The sequence below is a fragment of the Taudactylus pleione genome, unplaced genomic scaffold (genome assembly GCF_031769625.1).
Source record: "Taudactylus pleione unplaced genomic scaffold, aTauple2 ptg001997l, whole genome shotgun sequence".
NCBI classification, from domain to species: domain Eukaryota; kingdom Metazoa; phylum Chordata; class Amphibia; order Anura; family Myobatrachidae; genus Taudactylus; species Taudactylus pleione.
Window position 1 is genome coordinate 389645 of NW_028286393.1, and position 22022 is coordinate 411666.

Here is a 22022-nt window from a genome sequence, read left to right on the forward strand (position 1 = left end):
TCTCTGTAAAGCGCTGCGGAATATGTGTGCGCTATACAAATAACTGGTAATAAAGAAATAATAAATGAGTCCGTCCTTTATAACCCAGATCAGCCTCTTAGGTCCTAAGTGTAGATGCGACTCTAACTACCGTCTTCAGAGCAATTTAATCAAGACGCGCTCCGCAATAGGCGGCATACGTTCAACTTGGCATCGGCTCCATTGTATCTGGTGAGAGGAATTCTACAGTTCAATGCTTTACGCTGAGTTGATCCGTAAATGTTCCCAATTATTTGCTTGTAAAAAGCTCATTGCTCGCACGTTTCTGGACACTTCATCATGTAAACTTATGGAAAACAATATTTTCCCTCCCATTCTTTCTACATAAGTATAAATACATACAGTGAAAATATATAATGTACATACTTCACAATTCAATGCAAATAATTATATATCACAATTTTTTTTATTTTATTTAGTGTAGACACTGTGCATATCCTTTATAGTTATATATACAGCTAAAATACATTTATCACATTGTTCTGCAGCCGGAAACACACAGACCTGTTATTACCAGACGTATACATCACATGTCCTGCAGGCGGGTGGCTGTAGGCAGCTCCCAGGACGCATCGCCCGTCCACGTCGCGATCATTAGGAGAAGGATAATGCGGGATTACACACTGAGCAGTGATATGTGACAACTGACAGGTAAAGTGACAATTTGCAGATTCAAATGTAAGATCAGGATCTTTTACACTTTGTTGCATTTGTAACAATTGGAGGAAAAAAATAAAAACAGAGGGCCTGATTCAGAGCCGCTCATAAGCGGCCGCTCGTTCGCTCCGAGCGATGTTCACACAACTGCGCATGCGTCGTAATGCGCATGCGCCAACCAGTCATTGCAGTCGGAAATCGAGCGCTCGCAAAATAGCGAGTGCCTGCTAATTTGAGTGACAGGATGAGGCGTTTGTGGGTGGTAACAGGGGAAGGTGCTTGAAAACGGGGAGTGGAGATCCGAACGCAGGCGTGCTAAATGGTCAAAACGGGCGTTTTAAGGGTGTGCATAATTCACAAAGCAGCGTCATCGACCACGTCACTGGGTTGTCTCTTAGCCTGAACTGTTCGCATGATTGCGGTAGGAAAATCCAACCACAAGCACTGCGAGCAGTTCAGACGCCTTTCGATGTACTCGATTAATCTAATAGTAGGATGCGAGCGGCCAGGGGGGCGTTTTTACAAAACAGCGAGCGCATGTTTCGTTTGCTCGCTCAGACATAGAGGCGTCAACAGACCGCAAAGAGCGAGCGCTCAATTTAAATAGTCGGCCCCTTTTTCTGAACGAGCGAGCGCAAATAGCGTCTGGCTCTGAATCAGGCCCAACACTTATTCATACAGTCTCTTTTACCATGGTTATTGCCTTAGTAGCCACTTATTGTGGTGTGCTGACGATGTATCATTGCGGTTTGCTGACGATGTATCATTGCGGTGTGCTGACGATGTATCATTGCGGTGTGCTGACGATGTATTATTGCGGTGTGCTGACAATGTATTATTGCGGTGTGCTGACGATGTGTCATTGCGGTGTGCTGACGATTTATCATTGCGGTGTGCTGACGATGTATCATTGCGGTGTGCTGACGATGTATCATTGCGGTGTGCTGACGATGTATTATTGCGGTGTGCTGACGATGTATCATTGCGGTGTGCTGACGATGTATTATTATGGTGTGCTGACAATGTATTATTGCGGTGTGCTGACGATGTATTATTGTGGTGTGCTGACGATGTATCATTGCGGTCTGCTGACGATGTATCATTGCGGTCTGCTGACGATGTATTATTATGATGTGTTGACGATGTATTATTATGGTGTGCTGACGATGTATTATTGTGGTGTGCTGACGATGTATTATTATGGTGTGCTGACGATGTATTATTGCGGTGTGCTGACGATGTATTATTATGATATGCTGACGATGTATTATTGCGGTGTGCTGACGATGTATTATTGTGATATGCTGACGATGTATTATTGCGGTGTGCTGACGATGTATTATTGTGGTGTGCTGACGATGTATCATTGCGGTCTGCTGACGATGTATTATTGTGGTGTGCTGACGATGTATTGCTTTACTTAGGTGTTACTGGCTACATCACAATTCCCCATAACAGGTCCCAGACCATCTCACTTACCATGTATTTAATCATTGCACCTGTAACCAGAGGTCGGAACTAATACATTTAATTACATTGGGTTTGGCAGGAGACTGTGTAGAATGAATGCTTGCTACACGGCAAGGAATATTATACGTATAAACATGTTTACTTTGCAGATCCCTTAGTGCTATAGGGGAAATGTTCTCTCCTGCACCCCGTGGACATAGGGCCTGATTCAGAGCCGGACGCTCTTTCAGAGCGCTCGCTCTAAATCAGGGCGGTATTTTTTTTTTCAGAGCCGGCCTCCTGGCCGCTCGCTAAGCTGTGGGTGACCACCCACAGCTTTTGCGAGCGGCCAGGTGATGGTCGTGACCATCGGGTTTGCGACGAGACCCTTGTGGTAGGGTCTTGTCCATCGCAAGCCCCAGTGAGCCGGAAGCTCACTACTGAGGCTGCCCCGAAATGGCAGACGTTCCTTCGGGAACACCTCTGTTTGGCCAGCCACCCCCGCCTCCAAAACAGGGCGAGCTGTCAATCACAATCAACAGCCGTCCCTTTTCGGTGCGAGACCCGTAGCGACGGAGCGCCTGTCGCTGGCCGGGTCTCGCGTATGTGCACGCCGGAGCCGGCTCCATTGTGCACATGCGCAGTGGGGGACCATCAACCTGATTGCAAGCGCTGTGTTTTCGCGAGCGAGTCTGAATCAGGCCCATAGCCCAGACTATCCTAACCTGTTTTCATGTTTTGCTTTTTTTTTTATTTGGGGTAAGGGGGACCAGAACTAGTGATGTTGCCAAGGGACTATGGGGGCTCTGCTATAATATTAATTCCCGCCTCAGAACAGCAACTGTTATACAGCTCTATTATCTAAAGGGGCTTAAACCTATGCCTGCTGCTGAATAAAACAAAGGTACTCCTATGGCTGACAGGAGCCTTCTGGAGGAATTGCTAATCGTAAAGTCAGACAAGCAACATGCAATTTTCTAGATAGTTCAGTCACCCAGCACTGGATAAAGTGAAGGGGGGAGGGAGTATCTGACTTATTCATATAAAGGCAAATATTCCCTTTCATTCACTCACTTACTGTATCAACCACTCAGTAGTTTACATGTGTAACAAGATTCTCAAGGCTACAAAATCCCCCCCCCCCCCCAATAAGAACTGCATAATGTAGGGACACCCAAATTTGTAGGTAACTGGTTGTTATGGGTGAACAAAATGGCTGCCGAAGAGCCACACGTGTATTTGGTTTTTATGTATGTGTCAGCATTCACAAGAATATACACAGAAATCATATGACACTGGTAATTGATAGTTGCTTCTATAAACAGGTTTCGGAAAAGTCCAGAAATGGTGCACGGCATGCATCTAATACAAGAAATGGCCATCAGCTGACATGAGGTCACCTGATTCTACTGGGTTCCGGTTTCCGACGCTACTAAGCATGGCAAACCATCGCAGATACGATCTCCAATGGCAGTAAATGAACCTGAACTCTCCATGGCAGGAAGGATTTGTGATAACAATGGGATAAGCCACATTGTCCATGGCAGGAATGATTAGGAATGTCAGTGATTGGTCCTGTACGCTTCCACGTCATGCTCCCCTCATACGTCCTTCTGCATCTGGGGATTCTGGGTAAAATACTTTGTTGGAGCTTTTCCTGGGCACCAAAACAAGTGGATAAATAAGTGCATTGAGAGGTCGGACTGCCCTCCCGAGAACATTGTCCTTAGTATGTCCCGTGAGGCGGAAGTCTTGAGGTGTGTGTGTGTGTGTAGTCTCACCAGGAGATCCGAGAGAAGAAGTGTTAAACTTCTGAGCACCAATAGTTCCTTTGTAAACAGTATTCAGTCTCCCTTCCTGAGAGAGGGGTAGGAGGCCCATATGCTCCTGTATAAATAGTGCCGGGCTTCCACCCAACGACCTGGGTGTGTGTCGCCAAAGTTCGCGGAGAAGAATGACCCTCAGCTGAAGCACACGGGGCCCACAAAGAAGCCATAATGATGGCCCATGTCCCCGTCATGAAACAAGGCCAAGTCCCGGACAGGAAGTAGAGAGAGGTCCATGGGTGCAAAATGGAGGACAGTCTCCGTTCTGTTGAACAATTCTCCACCCTGTAAAGAGACACAATATCAGATCCTTGCAATACAATCGTATCACTTCTAACCATGAGGGGTTTGGGTATTGTCACTGACTAAGGGGTTGGGCACGGGATCCCGGCAGTTGGGATACCGGCGTTCAGAATACCGACAGCAGTATCCCGACAGTCAGAACCCTGACCCAAGTAGGTAAGTGCCCTAACCCACCTATCCCGCAGCCTAACCCTTCCCCCCCAGTGTCTATCCCTCCCCCTAGTGCCCAATCCTAACCTTAACACTCCCTTAAGCCTTGAACACTTACCATCTGGATACCGGTGGTCGGAGTTCTGGCAGAATTCCGGCGCTGGTATTATGAGCGATGGCTGCCCGAACGCCGGGGTGGTAACTACGTCCCCTGATAAGGACCTGAACTTGCTAGAAAATCTCCATAAAATTTAAACTGGCTGCAGATAAAAGGTTTCTCCAGAAACACATAAATATCAGCTGCCTGCGTATAAAGTAAAAGTATTTGCCCCCCTCTGTGCAATTCCAACACCCACAGTCTGCCCCCACTGGGCAGAAACGTGCAGTCCTACCCCTCACTGAGCCTATCTGCGCCACGCTACATGGAAACACTGAGGACTTCCAGGTCCTGGGCGGCAGGAGCTGGGGGTAATCTATAAGATTGAGCCCCCTGGAATAGTAACTTTATACCTCCTTCCCCCCCATACCCCCCAACGGGGCACCGGTATAATGGTCAGAGATTACATTAAAAAAAACAACAACATTTTTAAAATAAACTTACACAGTGTATAGGACTTCTTCATCCCAAATAATAAAACCTCACAAACCCCAATGGCAAGTTTTCATACTAATGCTGGACACCCCCCTTATTATCAGCAGGGTGACTTTATATTGTCAGTGTGCGACTTCTAAGTGATTGCATTGCCCGAAAAATGTATTAAAATTAATCTGGTCACTCAGGGATGCCCATTTATTAACAATTATTCATAGCGTCAGCACATTCTGTTGCTCAGCCTAACTAAAAATCCTGACTGGCAGGGAGTGCTTTGATTTGTAGTTCTATCACAGAGTTACTGGTTTCTTAATAGTCTGTGCAGTGTTACATGAACTACAAACTATTACAACCTCACACTATAACAGCGTGTCACCCACCTCTGTCTCACACCACGTGCCTCGCATCCCTGCAGTGTCACCCACCTCTGTCTCACACCACGTGCCTCGCATCCCTGCAGTGTCACCCACCTCTGTCTCACACCACCTGCCTCGCATCCCTGCAGTGTCACCCACCTCTCTGTCTCACGACACGTGCCTCGCATCCCTGCAGTGTCACCCACCTCTGTCTCACACCACATGCCTCGCATCCCTGCAGTGTCACCCACCTCTCTGTCTCACGCCACGTGCCTCGCATCCCTGCAGTGTCACCCACCTCTGTCTCACACCACATGCCTCGCATCCCTGCAGTGTCACCCACCTCTCTGTCTCACGCCACGTGCCTCGCATCCCTGCAGTGTCACCCACCTCTCTGTCTCACGCCACGTGCCTCGCATCCCTGCAGTGTCACCCACCTCTCTGTCTCATGCCACGTGCCTCGCATCCCTGCAGTGTCACCCACCTCTCTGTCTCACGCCATGTGCCTCGCATCCCTGCAGTGTCACCCACCTCTGTCTCACGCCACGTACCTCGCATCCCTGCAGTGTCACCCACCTCTCTGTCTCACGCCACGTGCCTCGCATCCCTGCAGTGTCACCCACCTCTGTCTCACGCCACGTACCTCGCATTCCTGCAGTGTCACCCACCTCTCAGTCTCATGCCACGTACCTCGCATCCCTGCAGTGTCACCCACCTCTCTGTCTCAAGTCATGTACCTCGCATCCCTGCAGTGTCACCCACCTCTGTCTCACGCCACGTACATCGCATCCCTGCGGTATCACCCACCTCTGTCTCAAGTCATGTACCTCGCATCCCTGCAGTGTCACCCACCTCTCTGTCTCACGCCACGTGCCTCGCATCCCTGCAGTGTCACCCACCTCTGTCTCACACCACATGCCTCGCATCCCTGCAGTGTCACCCACCTCTGTCTCACACCACATGCCTCGCATCCCTGCAGTGTCACCCACCTCTGTCTCACGCCACGTACCTCGCATTCCTGCAGTGTCACCCACCTCTCAGTCTCATGCCACGTACCTCGCATCCCTGCAGTGTCACCCACCTCTCTGTCTCAAGTCATGTACCTCGCATCCCTGCAGTGTCACCCACCTCTGTCTCACGCCACGCACATCGCATCCCTGCAGTATCACCCACCTCTGTCTCAAGTCATGTACCTCGCATCCCTGCAGTGTCACCCACCTCTCTGTCTCACGCCACGTGCCTCGCATCCCTGCAGTGTCACCCACCTCTGTCTCACACCACATGCCTCGCATCCCTGCAGTGTCACACACCTCTGTCTCACACCACATGCCTCGCATCCCTGCAGTGTCACCCACCTCTCTGTCTCATGCCACGTGCCTCGCATCCCTGCAGTATCACCCACCTCTCTGTCTCACGCCACGTGCCTCGCATCCCTGCAGTGTCACCCACCTCTGTCTCACGCCACGTGCCTCGCATCCCTGTAGTGTCACCCACCTCTCTGTCTCACGCCACGTACCTCACATCCCTGCAGTATCACCCACCTCTCTGTCTCACGCCACGTGCCTCGCATCCCTGCAGTATCACCCACCTCTGTCTCACGCCACGTACCTCGCATCCCTGCAGTGTCACCCACCTCTCTGTCTCACGCCACGTACCTCGCATCCCTGCAGTGTCACCCACCTCTCTGTCTCAAGTCATGTACCTCGCATCCCTGCAGTGTCACCCACCTCTGTCTCACGCCACGTACCTCACATCCCTGCAGTGTCACCCACCTCTCTCATGCCACGTGCCTCACATCCCTGCAGTGTCACCTACCTCTCTGTCTCATGCCACGTACCACGCATCCCTGCAGTGTCACCCACCTCTCTGTCTCAAGTCATGTACCTCGCATCCCTGCAGTGTCACCCACCTCTCTGTCTCACGCCACGTACCTCACATCCCTGCAGTGTCACCCACCTCCCTGTCTCACGCCACGTACATCGCATCCCTGCAGTGTCACCCACCTCTCTGTCTCACGCCACGTGCCTCGCATCCCTGCAGTGTCACCCACCTCTCTGTCTCATGCCACGTGCCTCACATCCCTGCAGTGTCACCTACCTCTCTGTCTCACGCCACGTGCCTCGCATCCCTGCAGTGTCACCCACCTCTGTCTCACGCTACATACCTCGCATCCCTGCAGTGTCACCCACCTTTCTGTCTCACGCCACATACCTCACATCCCTGAAGTGTCACCTACCTCTCTGTCTCACGCCACGTACCTCACATCCCTGCAGTGTCACCAGGAAGCTCTGGTCCCGGGTGTCAGTCAGAAACTTCACATCTTTGTCCCTGGCGTGGGGCCCAGGTTGTGCTAGGCACACGTATCTCAATTCTTGGTGTACATGTAAACTCTGCAACCGGAGGAAGCGCAGCTGGACTACGCTGCCCTCATTGTACGTGAGCTGAGGGTGGGGGAAAGAAACGGACACTTCAGTTGTGTAGTGCTTAGAAATAACACAAATGGTCGGTTACTGTGCTGTCAGCAACTTAGCGCCTGATTCATTACAGATCGCAACTGTGATTACGCACGCAGTGTCGCTGCGATAGTATGCTAATCCATTGCGATCGCTATGCCATTGCAGCACTACATAAGGACGCCCACATTACCTTACACACATCTGTAATACTTAGCAAGATTGCAAAACCATCGGTAACATCGCACTTACACAGGCTCTGACCTTACTCAGAAATTGCTAACGTCAGCGCACGCTATGAGGCCTCAGGCTGCATAAGGCATCGCAGTGGCTAATTTATGCAAAGGCGTTCAAACGCCCAGGCACGCACCCGTCACCTCCGACAAATGGAACTTCCTGTCAATCACTCTGCGATGGGTCTGCGTAGCCGCTGCATTCGCAGTCCGGACCACAATGGCTGGATCACAAACACGCGCTGAGATGTATACGCATGCACAGAATGCAACAATCGTCCGAGTTTCAGCCTAATGCCAAGTGACAACACGCACATAAGTAACTGCGATGTAGAAGCTGTCATTGCTGGGAAACGCCGTGTATGTGACATGTGCCACCGCTGATTGGGCCTGATTCAAAGCCGCTGGAAATGCTGCCATTCACATAGATTAGCGAAAATCCTTAAAAACTCTGACAACATAGGGCCTGATTCAGACCCACTCGCAAGCGGCTGTCCGCTCGCAAGTGGGTCGATGTTCTGCACTGAGCATGCGCACGACGGAGGGAGCTCCATCGTGCGCATGCGCCAGACACGACGAGCGAAGGACTTTCCTTCGCTCGTTGTGTCTGATCAAAGGGGGCGTGCTGTCGATGTTGATTGACAGCACGCCCCCTTTGGTGGGCGTGTCGGGGGCGTGGCTCCCTGACGGGCGCGTTCCTAAGGGAACGCCTACCGTCAGAAGCCGGCCCACTGACATCACTAGTGATGTCAGTGGGAGTGATTTTGGCTCTGATAGAGCCAAAATCACTCCGGGCCTTGCGGTTGAAAACCTCAACCGCAGGCTCCGGCTCGCAGTTTCGATGGTCGCGATGGTCAAGACCATCGCGGCCATCAAACTGCACGCTCGTATAGGCTGTGGGTGGTGACCCACAGCTATACGAGCGTCCAGGAGGACGCTCCATAGTTATGGAGGACGGCCCTCATTCAGAGCGTGCGCTCTGCTCAGAGCGTACGGCTCTGAATGAGGGCCATAGTTGCCATCAAGACGGAAGTGCTGGGAGTATGACTGGGAAGTGGCTGGGAGGCGGCTGGGAGGTGACTGGGAGGTGACTGGGAGGTGGCTGGGAGATGGCTGGGAAGTGGATGGGAGGTGGCTGGTAGGTGACTGGGAGGTTGCTGGGAGGTGACTGGGATGTGACTGGGAAGTGACTGGGAAGTGACTGGGAAGTGACTGGGAGGTGGCTGGGAAGTGGCTGGGAGGTGGCTGGGAAGTGGATGGGAGGCGGCTGGTAGGTGACTGGGAGGTGGCTGGTAGGTGACTGGGAGGTGGCTGGGAGGTGACTGGGAAGTGTCTGGGATGTGGCTGGGAGGTGACTGGGAGGTGGCTGGGAGGTGACTGGGAGGTGGCTGGGAGATGGCTGGGAAGTGGATGAGAGGCGGCTGGTAGGTGACTGGGAGGCGGCTGGGAGGTGACTGGGAGGTGGCTGGGATGTGACTGGGAGATGGCTGGGAAGTGGATGGGAGATGGCTGGGAAGTGGATGGGAGATGGCTGGGAAGTGGATGGGAGGTGACTGGGAAGTGGCTGGGATGTGGTTGGGAGGTGGCTGGGCGGTGGCTGGGATGTGGCTGGGATGTGGCTGGGATGTGGCTGGGATGTGGCTGGGAGGTGGCTGGGAGATGGCTGGGAGATGGCTGGGAGGTGGCTGGGAAGTGGATGGGAGGCGGCTGGTAGGTGATTGGGAAGTGGATGGGAGGCGGCTGGTAGGTGACTGGGAGGCATTTTGGAGGTGGTAGAGGCCCCGTCCCGCCCACTGGCCGCGGGACCCGAGAACACAAGCAGATGATGGCCGTTCAGTGTGTACCCACCTTAAGACATAAACTTTAATGTTATATTTTAATGATAATTACAAGTTGAGTGTTATTGTGCTCAGTAGATTTAGTAATGTGCGGAGTCTGCAGTATGCACGTGATAACCAGGCATGAGAGCGCTGCGTCAGGGAAATGGAGCAGTGTAATCCACAAATGTGAAAAAGAAAATTCACAGCTGTAAATATTCATAAATATAGTGAGGGTCTTACTGTGAAGCCCCCAGGAAGGGTACTGAACCACTGGAATCCTTCCTGGGTCTGGTAGCTCAGCAGCCACGCCTTGATCGGTATCTACAAACAGGAATGACAGAATCTCTTAATGGTGAGATAAAACTAATGGAATGATACAAACTCATTAATTAACATTGCAACGGTTGAAAATCTGACCTGAATCACAGCAACCAATAAAAAACTAGCTTTGATCTGTCCAGTGCAAGCTAGCCAATGAAAGCAAGTGCCTGATTGGCTGCTATTGTTCAGTAGAACTCCTGCACCCAAATGCAGCGTTAGACCAGGACTGAGCAGGAGGTTACCCTCTTACCTGGCTCTGCGTAGCCGGCACACAGCTTTCTCCCCCCGCTGTAAAGTTGCAAAATGCCACGAAAGAGTCCTGAGGACTCCCCTGATTAGGGTCTATATAGTAATAACCTGGAGAGGGAGAGAAAGACAAAACTTTTATTCAAGAGCCCCTCAGGCTCTCCCAATATAATGTAAGCAGCGTTAGATACATGAATCATTGTCAGTGCTGGGTACAGAGTTATCTTCCTCCTAATATTATACAGGTGAGGAATAAATAAGAATAATATTGGTACGGTAAGAAGAACGCCTCTGCAGTGCCAGATACTGTATTATACCACCCATCTCTGCATGTAACTAAGCCACGTGTGCTCATCTGTCTCCTGCCACCCTGATACCACTGATCCACAAGGTCCCACAGCTTACAGCTCCAGTTACAGATGGTGTAGTGGTTAGCGTTACTGCCTTCTAGCACTGAGGTTGTGGGTTCCATTCCAACTACGGCCCTAACTGTGTGGAGTTTGTATATTCTCCCTGTGCTTGCTTGGGTTTCCTCTGGACACTCCGGTTTCCTCCCACACTCCAAAAATATACTGGTAGGTTAATTGGTCCCCAGCAAAAATTAACCCGTATGTGTATGTACATGTGATAGGGAATATTGGCCCTGATTCAGGGCGTCTTTTCTTTTTTTAGGGAGCGGCCTCCTGGCCGCTCGCATAGCTGTGGTTTACCACCCACAGCGAGCGGCCATGATGATGGTCGCGATGGTCAAGACCATCGCGACCATTGGGCTTGCGACGAGACCCTTGTGGTAGGGTCTCGTGGCCGCAAGCCCCAGAGAGATTTGGGGCCACCATCGACCTGGTTGCGAGCGCTCAGCGCTTGCGACTGGGTCTGAATCAGGCCCATAGAGTGTAAGCTCCACTGGGGCAGGGACTGATGTGATTAGCCAAATAATCTCTGTAAAGCACTGCGGATATGTGATAGGGAATATAGGACCTCATTCAGAGCCGGACGCTATTTGCGCTCGCTCGTTCAGAAAAAAGGGGTGGCTATTCAAATGAACCGTTCGCTCTTTGCGGTCTGTTCACGCCTCTAGGTCTGAACGAGCGAACCAAACATGCGGTCGTTCTTTGGAAAACTACGCCCCCTGGCCGCTCGCATCCTACGTCATGTCCGCTATTTATTAGATTAATCGAGTACATCGACCAGCGTATGAACTGCTCGCTATTCTTGTGGTTGGTTTTTCCTACAGCAATCATGCGAGCAGTTCTGACTATAAAATAACCCAGTGACATGGTCAGTGACGCTGCTGTATTGATTATGCACACCCATAAAACGCCCGTTTTGACCTGTAAGCACGCCTGCGTCCGGATCTCCACTCCCCGTTTTCAAACACCTTCCCCTGTTACCACCCACATACGCCTCCTCCTGTCACTCAAAATAGCAGGCATTCGCTATTTAGCGAACAAACGATTTTCGTCCGCACTGACTGGTTCGCGCATGCGTATTACGATCCGTACGCATGCGCAGTTGTGCAAACATCGCTCGGAACGAACGAGCGGCCGCTTACGAGCGGCTCTGAATCAGGCCCATAGAGTGTAAGCTCCACTGGGGCAGGGACTGATGTGATTGGCCAAATAATCTCTGCAAAGTGCTGCGGGAATATGTGTGCGAACTATATAAATAACTGATAATAAAATAAACAATTCTTAAGCTGCACACACACACACACACACACACACACACACACACACACAACGATTTAGTAAATGAACGATTTTAGAAAACGATTTTCGTTAATTTTTTCAAGGGAAAAATTAACTACAATTGTTTACTAAAATCGTTCATTTACTAAATGTAATGAACGATTTTTTTGAACTACAAACGATTTTCGCAAATTCCCTTAATGAAAATCGTTGAGTTGGTCAGTCTGACTGAACTACAAACGTGAATGCGCATGAACGATAATCGTTCATCGTTTTAACTTAGAAAGTGAACGATTTTTTCAACGATTGAACAATAAACGATATCGTTAACGATAATCGTTCAAAAAATCGCTGTGTGTGTATGCACATTTAGTATTACTTAAGGGAGGAATATGCTGAAGTGCTTGTCGGCGCCACCTACTGGTTGATAAATTCACACTGTTCTGGAAACAGCACAAAGTAAAATAAATCCAGGTAGCATTCCCTCCCTCCCCCCGGTCTTTATACAGAACCCACCGTCCTTCAGCTCAGGGTGGACGAGCTGCAGCTCTTTGCACGTGCTGGCTGGGTTCTCCTTCGTCCCATTTGGCGGGGAAACCAAAAGTCTGAAGTCCTCTTCCAGGATGTGAATCAGATCCCACGGGGTGCTGTCATTCCAGGGCCCGGCATGAGGGAACGGGCGCTGTGAGACCATGGAAGAGGGTTGAACATGTTTCACAGTAGAGGATACTTGGCTACAATGTTTCCAACAGTTCTGGCAATACCACAGTCCAGAGGTTCCCAAACTCAAGGCACCCTAGCAGTCCAGATTTTAAGGACAACCTTGCTTGAACACAGGTGACTTAATATGTATCTCCGTCAATATGATTTAACCATCGGTGCTCAACCATGGAGAGCCTTAAAACATGGACTGTTAGGGTACCTTGAGGGCCGAGTTTGGGAACCACTGCCGTAGTCATATAATGTAATCCTTACATTAAATGCACCCTGGTAATACAACAGGTTACAAACACAGCACTGGATCCTCTGCGTCCATATCGGGCGGCCTTCGGACATCTGAGTCACCCTAAGGTTACTCGGAATGTACGGTAAAACCATGCTGCCGGGGCCAGTGAGACTGCATCTGGGAACATACCCACTGGCTTCAGCACACCCAGAAAACAGGACCAGCGCCTCTGTTTCCTGGAACGCTCCCCGTCACTGCTCCCAAACGACAGCCGAATCCTCCTCAGAACCTACCCTTAAACTCTGGGCCCTTATGCTGGGAGATGTTCCTGGGGGTCCTGGTGCACCAGGTGGTCCCTATAAAATAGAAACAAAACAGATGCTTGTATAAGCAAACAGTAGAATTAGAAGGGGCCAAGTTTGGGCTGTGGGCATCTAATGCTTACTGGAGGTCCAGGTGGGCCCTGTGGTCCCTCCGGTCCCTGGAATCCTTTCGGTCCCTGTATATACAGGTAAACATACAATAAGGAACAGATCACGCATGACATAATGTAACTAAACAAGTGCTGTAGATACACTGGATGCTCACCTGCAGCCCTTCTGGGCCCTGATAATAAAACGAGAGAAGAGATAGGAATAAGCAATAGACTATACCCAGCATGCATCAGTGTCCAGGTGTCCTTCATGTTGTTAGCACTTACCAGGGATCCTTGAGGGCCTGGTAAACCCTGAGGTCCAGGAGGCCCAATGACGCCCTAGTGGGAAACACTGGTTTAGAAATATGTTCAATAAATCATTAATGTTTTCTTTCATTCAGTTGATAAAGCATTTACCTTATTGGGTATGTTATAGCATTAGATGGACCCATCGCCTGGCCCTATTAGTGTACATTGATAAAGCATTTACCTTATTGGGTACGTTATAACATTAGATGGACCCATCGCCTGGCCCTATTAGTGTACATTGATAAAGCATTTACCTTATTGGATATGTTATAGCATTAGACGGACCCATCGCCTGGCCCTATTAGTGTACATTGATAAAGCATTTACCTTATTGGGTATGTTATAGCATTAGATGGACCCATCGCCTGGCCCTATTAGTGTACATTGATAAAGCATTTACCTTATTGGGTACATTATAGCATTAGGTGGAGCCATCGCCTGGCCCTATTAGTGTACATTGATAAAGCATTTACCTTATTGGATACGTTATAGCATTAGATGGACCCATCGCCTGGCCCTATTAGTGTACATTGATAAAGCATTTACCTTATTGGGTATGTTATAGCATTAGATGGAGCCATCGCCTGGCCCTATTAGTGTACGCTGATAAAGCATTTACCTTATTGGGTATGTTATAGCATTAGATGGACCCATCGCCTGGCCCTATTAGTGTACATTGATAAAGCATTTACCTTATTGGGTATGTTATAGTATTAGATGGACCCATCGCCTGGCCCTATTAGTGTACATTGATAAAGCATTTACCTTATTGGGTACGTTATAGCATTAGATGGACCCATCGCCTGAACCTATTAGTGTACATTGATAAAGCATTTACCTTATTGGGTACGTTATAGCATTAGATGGACCCATCGCCTGGCCCTATTAGTGTACATTGATAAAGCATTTACCTTATTGGATATGTTATAGCATTAGATGGACCCATCGCCTGGCCCTATTAGTGTACATTGATAAAGCATTTACCTTAATGGGTATGTTATAGCATTAGATGGACCCATCGCCTGGCCCTATTAGTGTACGCTGATAAAGCATTTACCTTATTGGATATGTTATAGCATTAGATGGACCCATCGCCTGGCCATATTAGTGTACATTGATAAAGCATTTACCTTATTGGGTATGTTATAGCATTAGATGGACCCATCGCCTGGCCCTATTAGTATACATTGATAAAGCATATACCTTATTGGGTATGTTATAGCATTAGATGGACCCATCGCCTGGCCCTATTAGTGTACATTGATAAAGCATTTACCTTATTGGATATGTTATAGCATTAGATGGACCCATCGCCTGGCCCTATTAGTGTACATTGATAAAGCATTTACCTTATTGGGTATGTTATAGCATTAGATGGACCAATCGCCTGGCCATATTAGTGTACATTGATAAAGCATTTACCTTATTGGGTATGTTATAGCATTAGATGGACCCATCGCCTGGCCCTATTAGTGTACATTGATAAAGCATTTACCTTATTGGATATGTTATAGCATTAGATGGACCCATCGCCTGGCCCTATTAGTGTACATTGATAAAGCATTTACCTTATTGGGTATGTTATAGCATTAGATGGACCCATCGCCTGGCCCTATTAGTGTACATTGATAAAGCATTTACCTTATTGGGTATGTTATAGCATTAGATGGACCCATCGCTTGGCCCTATTAGTGTACATTGATAAAGCATTTACCTTAGTGGGTATGTTATAGCATTAGATGGACCCATCGCCTGGCCCTATTACTGTACGCTGATAAAGCATTTACCTTATTGGGTATGTTATAGCATTAGATGGACCCATCGCCTGGCCCTATTAGTGTACATTGATAAAGCAGTTACCTTATTGGGTACGTTATAGCATTAGATGGACCCATCGCCTGGCCCTATTAGTGTACATTGATAAAGCATTTACCTTATTGGATATGTTATAGCATTAGATGGACCCATCGCCTGGCCCTATTAGTGTACATTGATAAAGCATTTACCTTATTGGGTATGTTATAGCATTAGATGGACCCATCGCCTGGCCCTATTAGTGTACGCTGATAAAGCATTTACCTTATTGGATATGTTATAGCATTAGATGGACCCATCGCCTGGCCATATTAGTGTACATTGATAAAGCATTTACCTTATTGGGTATGTTATAGCATTAGATGGACCCATCGCCTGGCCCTATTAGTATACATTGATAAAGCATATACCTTATTGGGTATGTTATAGCATTAGATGGACCCATCGCCTGGCCCTATTAGTGTACATTGATAAAGCATTTACCTTATTGGATATGTTATAGCATTAGATGGACCCATCGCCTGGCCCTATTAGTGTACATTGATAAAGCATTTACCTTATTGGGTATGTTATAGCATTAGATGGACCCATCGCCTGGCCCTATTAGTGTACATTGATAAAGCATTTACCTTATTGGGTATGTTATAGCATTAGATGGACCCATCGCTTGGCCCTATTAGTGTACATTGATAAAGCATTTACCTTAGTGGGTATGTTATAGCATTAGATGGACCCATCGCCTGGCCCTATTACTGTACGCTGATAAAGCATTTACCTTATTGGGTATGTTATAGCATTAGATGGACCCATCGCCTGGCCCTATTAGTGTACATTGATAAAGCATTTACCTTACTGGGTATGTCATAGCATTAGATGGACCCATTTCCTGGACCTATTAGTGTACGTTGTTTTGTCCATAGTGCCTTGTGCATTATCCAACACCCCGTTCGCCCACAAGAGAACATTAATTTAGCTACGCTCAGTCCTGGGTGAACTTCCTCCAGCACACAAGGAAGGAGACCGGTCAGGAAGCCACCCCAGGAACGAGCGCAATGCGGTCCTACAGCTCGGAAGCCATGCTGGGCTATTGGAGTACAGTGCTATCTCAGGGGTTCCTCTACAGGTCCGAGCTCCTCTCTGCTACCCCAGACGCAGATAGAGAGGACCCTCATCACACAATTTGTCTGTCATACTACAGTACAGGATGCACAAGGCTCTATGGCTCTGAGCCGAATAGGAATCAGGGAGAGCTCAGAGTTATTGTTAGGGCCCAATGTAAAGAATGTATCACAGTTTGTCTTTACAAACTCTTTTAATTGAGTTTCTCGGCCTTAATACAGATGATGTAAACGCAGCATTCACACATGCTCTATCTCATCCATAACGTAACACAATATTCATAACAGTGCTTTAAAGATCGCATTATTATTACTAGTTCCATGACCATATTACCATTCATTGCACCTCCTTTATACAAATGAGAAAGCTTTGTACCTCGTCCCCATTTTCTCCTGGAGGTCCGGTGTCCCCTGTAGGACCTTGATTTCCCTAGAACATAAAAAAAAATGAAATAATGAGATCTTGGTAAAGAAGAAAGCTGGAGGATTCCCGTGTGTTCGGCGATATAATCTTCTAACCTTCAGTCCGTATCCTCCTTGTGGTCCAAATGGCCCGTCCATGCCCAGTTCACCCTGCGGATAAGTGGACAGGTCACGCTCTCAGTCAGCAGAACGGATGGCCTGGGCCGTTACTTATCTAGCACTGTAATATTACACACTCCTGAACAACGGATGTTTATTCATTCCTACCAGTCCCTGTCACCATGGAGCTCACACCCCAATTTCCCCACCACAGGAACATTACCTGGGGCAATTTAATCAGTACACAATAACCCTACTGTATACTGACACATACTGGTCTTGGTTCAGAGTCGGACGCAGACTGGGCTGTCCTTGCAACTTTTGCCGCAGTGGCATCTGCGTCTTTATGCCAATGCAGCTACAAAGCCCTCCCCTGGTGTACATCCGTTTGTCCAAATGTGCAAGGATTGAGCAGCGCACGGTTAGCGTCCTTAGATGCTGAAATCCCCCTTGGTTCGTCTTTAGATGCCGCCATCCTTTGCCACCATCGTAGCGCGCACCTGCCCCGTGCTGAGTGCAGATTCTCTGAGTACGGCCTGTGTGAGTGGCAGCACGCCTCTGTATGTAACCAATGTCAGCGGCACGTCCCTGTATGTAACCAATGTCAGCGGCACGCCCCTGTATGTAACCAATGTCAGCGGCACGCCCCTGTATGTAACCAATGTCAGCGGCACGCCCCTGTATGTAACCAATGTCAGCGGCACGCCCCTGTATGTAACCAATGTCAGCGGCACGGCCCTGTATGTAACCAATGTCAGCGGCACGCCCCTGTATGTAACCAATGTCAGCGGCACGTCCCTGTATGTAACCAATGTCAGCGGCACGCCCCTGTATGTAACCAATGTCAGCGGCACGTCCCTGTATGTAACCAATGTCAGCGGCACGCCCCTGTATGTAACCAATGTCAGCGGCACGTCCCTGTATGTAACCAATGTCAGCGGCACGCCCCTGTATGTAACCAATGTCAGCGGCACGCCCCTGTATGTAACCAATGTCAGCGGCACGTCCCTGTATGTAACCAATGTCAGCGGCACGCCCCTGTATGTAACCAATGTCAGCGGCACGTCCCTGTATGTACCCAATGTCAGCGGCACGTCCCTGTATGTAACCAATGTCAGCGGCACGCCCCTGTATGTAACCAATGTCAGCGGCGCGCCCCTGTATGTAACCAATGTCAGCGGCGCGTCCCTGTATGTAACCAATGTCAGCGGCGCGCCCCTGTATGTAACCAATGTCAGCGGCGCGTCCCTGTATGTAACCAATGTCAGCGGCACGCCCCTGTATGTAACCAATGTCAGCGGCACGGCCCTGTATGTAACCAATGTCAGCGGCACGGCCCTGTATGTAACCAATATCAGCGGCACGCCCCTGTATGTAACCAATGTCAGCGGCACGTCCTTGTATGTAACCAATGTCAGCGGCACGCCCCTGTATGTAACCAATGTCAGCGGCACGTCCCTGTATGTAACCAATGTCAGCGGCACGCCCCTGTATGTAACCAATGTCAGCGGCACGCCCCTGTATGTAACCAATGTCAGCGGCACGCCCCTGTATGTAACCAATGTCAGCGGCACGCCCCTGTATGTAACCAATGTCAGCGGCACGTCCCTGTATGTAACCAATGTCAGCGGCACGCCCCTGTATGTAACCAATGTCAGCGGCACGTCCCTGTATGTAACCAATGTCAGCGGCACGCCCCTGTATGTAACCAATGTCAGCGGCGCGCCCCTGTATGTAACCAATGTCAGCGACACGCCCCTGTATGTAACCAATGTCAGCGGCGCGCCCCTGTATGTAACCAATGTCAGCGGCGCGCCCCTGTATGTAACCAATGTCAGCGGCACGCCCCTGTATGTAACCAATGTCAGCGGCGCGCCCCTGTATGTAACCAATGTCAGCGGCGCGCCCCTGTATGTAACCAATGTCAGCCGTGCGCCCCTGTATGTAACCAATGTCAGCAGCGCGCCCCTGTATGTAACCAATGTCAGCGGCACGCCCCTGTATGTAACCAATGTCAGCGGTGCGCCCCTGTATGTAACCAATGTCAGCGGCGCGCACCTGTATGTAACCAATGTCAGCGGCGCGCCCCTGTATGTAACCAATGTCAGCGGCGCACCCCTGTATGTAAACAATGTCAGCGGCACGTCCGCAACACTCCCGTAAGATGCAGCATCTTCGTGTTTTTAAGCCAACCCCCATTATCTTCCTGTAATCACCCAGAAACGCGCCTCACAATTCTTATACCGTGCGTCCAAATCTGTGTTGCTACTCTATGGGGTAAATTTACTAAAGTGGGAGTTTTCAGAAGTGAGCTTTAGAAGAGATGTTGCCCATAGCAACCAATCAGATTCTACTTAACATTTAACTAGCACCTTCATGAAGATAATAGCTAGAATCTGATTGGTTGCTATGGGCAACATCTCTTCTAAAACTCACTTCTAAAAACTCTCACTTTAGTAAATTTACCCCCTATACGTCCAAAATCGTCAGGCATGCGTATGTGACTCAGATTCATGCACATAGGAGAAAACAACATTTTACCGCGTCCGTCATCACCGCTGCATCCGATTCAGGCCCAGTGTGTGCAATGCTCCAGAATGATAGGAAGACTGTAGATTTGTGCTCTAAAAGAGACTATGAGGTCTATTTACTAAGCAGTGTTAGGAGACAGAGTGAAAAGTGATAAGAAAGTGATAAGGTACCAGCCAATCAGCTCCCAACTGTAATTTTTCAAACACAGCCTGTGAGATGACAGTTGGGAGCTGATTGGCTGGCACCTTATCACTTTCTTATCACTTTTCACTCTGTCTCCTAACACTGCTTAGTAAATAGACTTCTGTGTTTCTCCCAGACTTTAGCTTTAGACGCTTACCTTCAGCCCTTTGGTCCCTGGCTCCCCTTTCTGCCCCCTGAGCCCTGGAATACCCTGAGGAGACACAAAGAGGTAGCTGAGGACTGTGAAGCACCAACGTTCAGTTGATTATGTTCAGCCTCTCAATACTCACATATGGTCCTCTTGGCCCCGGCGGCCCATCTGGACCCTGTCTTCCTTTCGTCCCCTGCAATAGATGCCCAAGTAAATCACATCGTAATAAACTATTTCTACACTAGATGACTAATGTAGCTCATTATATCATTATATCATACCTGATGCCTCCATGTGGTGAGGCAGCCATTTTGTGGGCTGAACCAACATTCATGAGAATTCATCTTATCAATTCCCACTAAGCAGCAGCAACATGGCTGAGCACTGAGGAGCCACAATGGTGCCACTAGTCCCTGGTGAATGGATGGGCTGTATTCCCTCTCACACCTCAGTGATGTCGCTGGTTCATAGGGAATTAGTGGGTCGTATTGTCAGGAATACCGGTTCAGACAACAAAATGGCTGACTTGTGGGTGGGCTCCAGGGAGTTTTTCTAGGACTTGCTTTTCGTACCTTGGGGCCGTGTGGTCCACGCGGTGGTCTTGGACCTGCTTTTCCCCTTTTCCCCTGGAAGCAGTAAAGCAAAATGTCAATTTCATCTTTATATAATGAAGCAAACAGAGTGGGGGCAAAGTGACAGCGTGTCGTTCATTACAAAGCTTAGCTGCCGGCATTAGACCTGGCATACGTTGTGATCCCAGCATTTAAAACTCAGTCCTCCGAATAGGCATAAAGATCCAGCCTGAGCTCTGAAACTGCTCTGTGGTCTCTTACAGGGTAAATGCAGCTGTACAGCCATGGCCAAAAAATGCCTTTGACACTTATGTAATGCTGTAATGTTACCTCAGTATACCATAGTAACATCTGACACTTATGTAATGCTGTAATGTTACTTCAGTATACCATAGTAACATCTGACACTTATGTAATGCTGTAATGTTACCTCAGTATACCATAGTAACATCTGACACTTATGTAATGCTGTAATGTTACCACAGTATACCATAGTAACATCTGACTCTTATGTAATGCTGTAATGTTATCTCAGTATACCATAGTAACATCTGACACTTATGTAATGCTGCAATGTTACCTCAGTATACCATAGTAACATCTGACACTTATGTAATGCTGTAATGTTACCTCAGTATACCATAGTAACATCTGACACTTATGTAATGCTGTAATGTTACCTCAGTATACCATAGTAACATCTGACACTTATGTAATGCTGTAATGTTACCTCAGTATACCATAGTAACATCTGACACTTATGTAATGCTGTAATGTTACTTCAGTATACCATAGTAACATCTGACACTTATGTCATGCTGTAATGTTACTTCAGTATACCATAGTAACATCTGACACTTATGTCATGCTGTAATGTTACCTCAGTATACCATAGTAACATCTGACACTTATGTAATGTTACCTCAGTATACCATAGTAACATCTGACTCTTATGTAATGCTGTAATGTTACCTCAGTATACCATAGTAACATCTGACACTTATGTAATGCTGTAATGTTACCTCAGTATACCATAGTAACATCTGACACTTATGTAATGCTGTAATGTTACCTCAGTATACCATAGTAACATCTGACACTTATGTCATGCTGTAATGTTACCTCAGTATACCATAGTAACATCTGACACTTATGTAATGCTGTAATGTTACCTCAGTATACCATAGTAACATCTGACACTTATGTAATGCTGTAATGTTACCTCAGTATACCATAGTAACATCTGACACTTATGTCATGCTGTAATGTTACCTCAGTATACCATAGTAACATCTGACACTTATGTCATGCTGTAATGTTACTTCA

General features: G+C 48.4%; 1 protein-coding gene across 2 annotated transcripts in view; it reads right to left on the reverse strand.

The window, feature by feature from the left end:
• Window positions 1–480: 480 nt before the first annotated feature.
• Window positions 481–22022, reverse strand: part of LOC148435779 (uncharacterized) — a 48473-nt gene continuing 26931 nt past the window's right edge. For both annotated transcript variants that reach the window (XM_088465570.1, XM_088465569.1), the window contains 14 exons: window positions 20697–20750; window positions 20264–20317; window positions 20131–20184; window positions 17256–17309; window positions 17113–17166; window positions 13780–13833; window positions 13668–13685; window positions 13525–13578; window positions 13373–13435; window positions 12650–12815; window positions 10450–10556; window positions 10119–10199; window positions 7631–7813; window positions 481–4256 (listed from right to left, as the gene is read on the reverse strand). In XM_088465570.1, coding sequence (XP_088321696.1) covers window positions 4107–4256; window positions 7631–7813; window positions 10119–10199; window positions 10450–10556; window positions 12650–12815; window positions 13373–13435; window positions 13525–13578; window positions 13668–13685; window positions 13780–13833; window positions 17113–17166; window positions 17256–17309; window positions 20131–20184; window positions 20264–20317; window positions 20697–20750 — 1146 coding nt within the window. In that variant the 3' untranslated portion in view covers window positions 481–4106. The remainder of the gene's footprint in view (window positions 4257–7630; window positions 7814–10118; window positions 10200–10449; window positions 10557–12649; window positions 12816–13372; window positions 13436–13524; window positions 13579–13667; window positions 13686–13779; window positions 13834–17112; window positions 17167–17255; window positions 17310–20130; window positions 20185–20263; window positions 20318–20696; window positions 20751–22022) is intronic.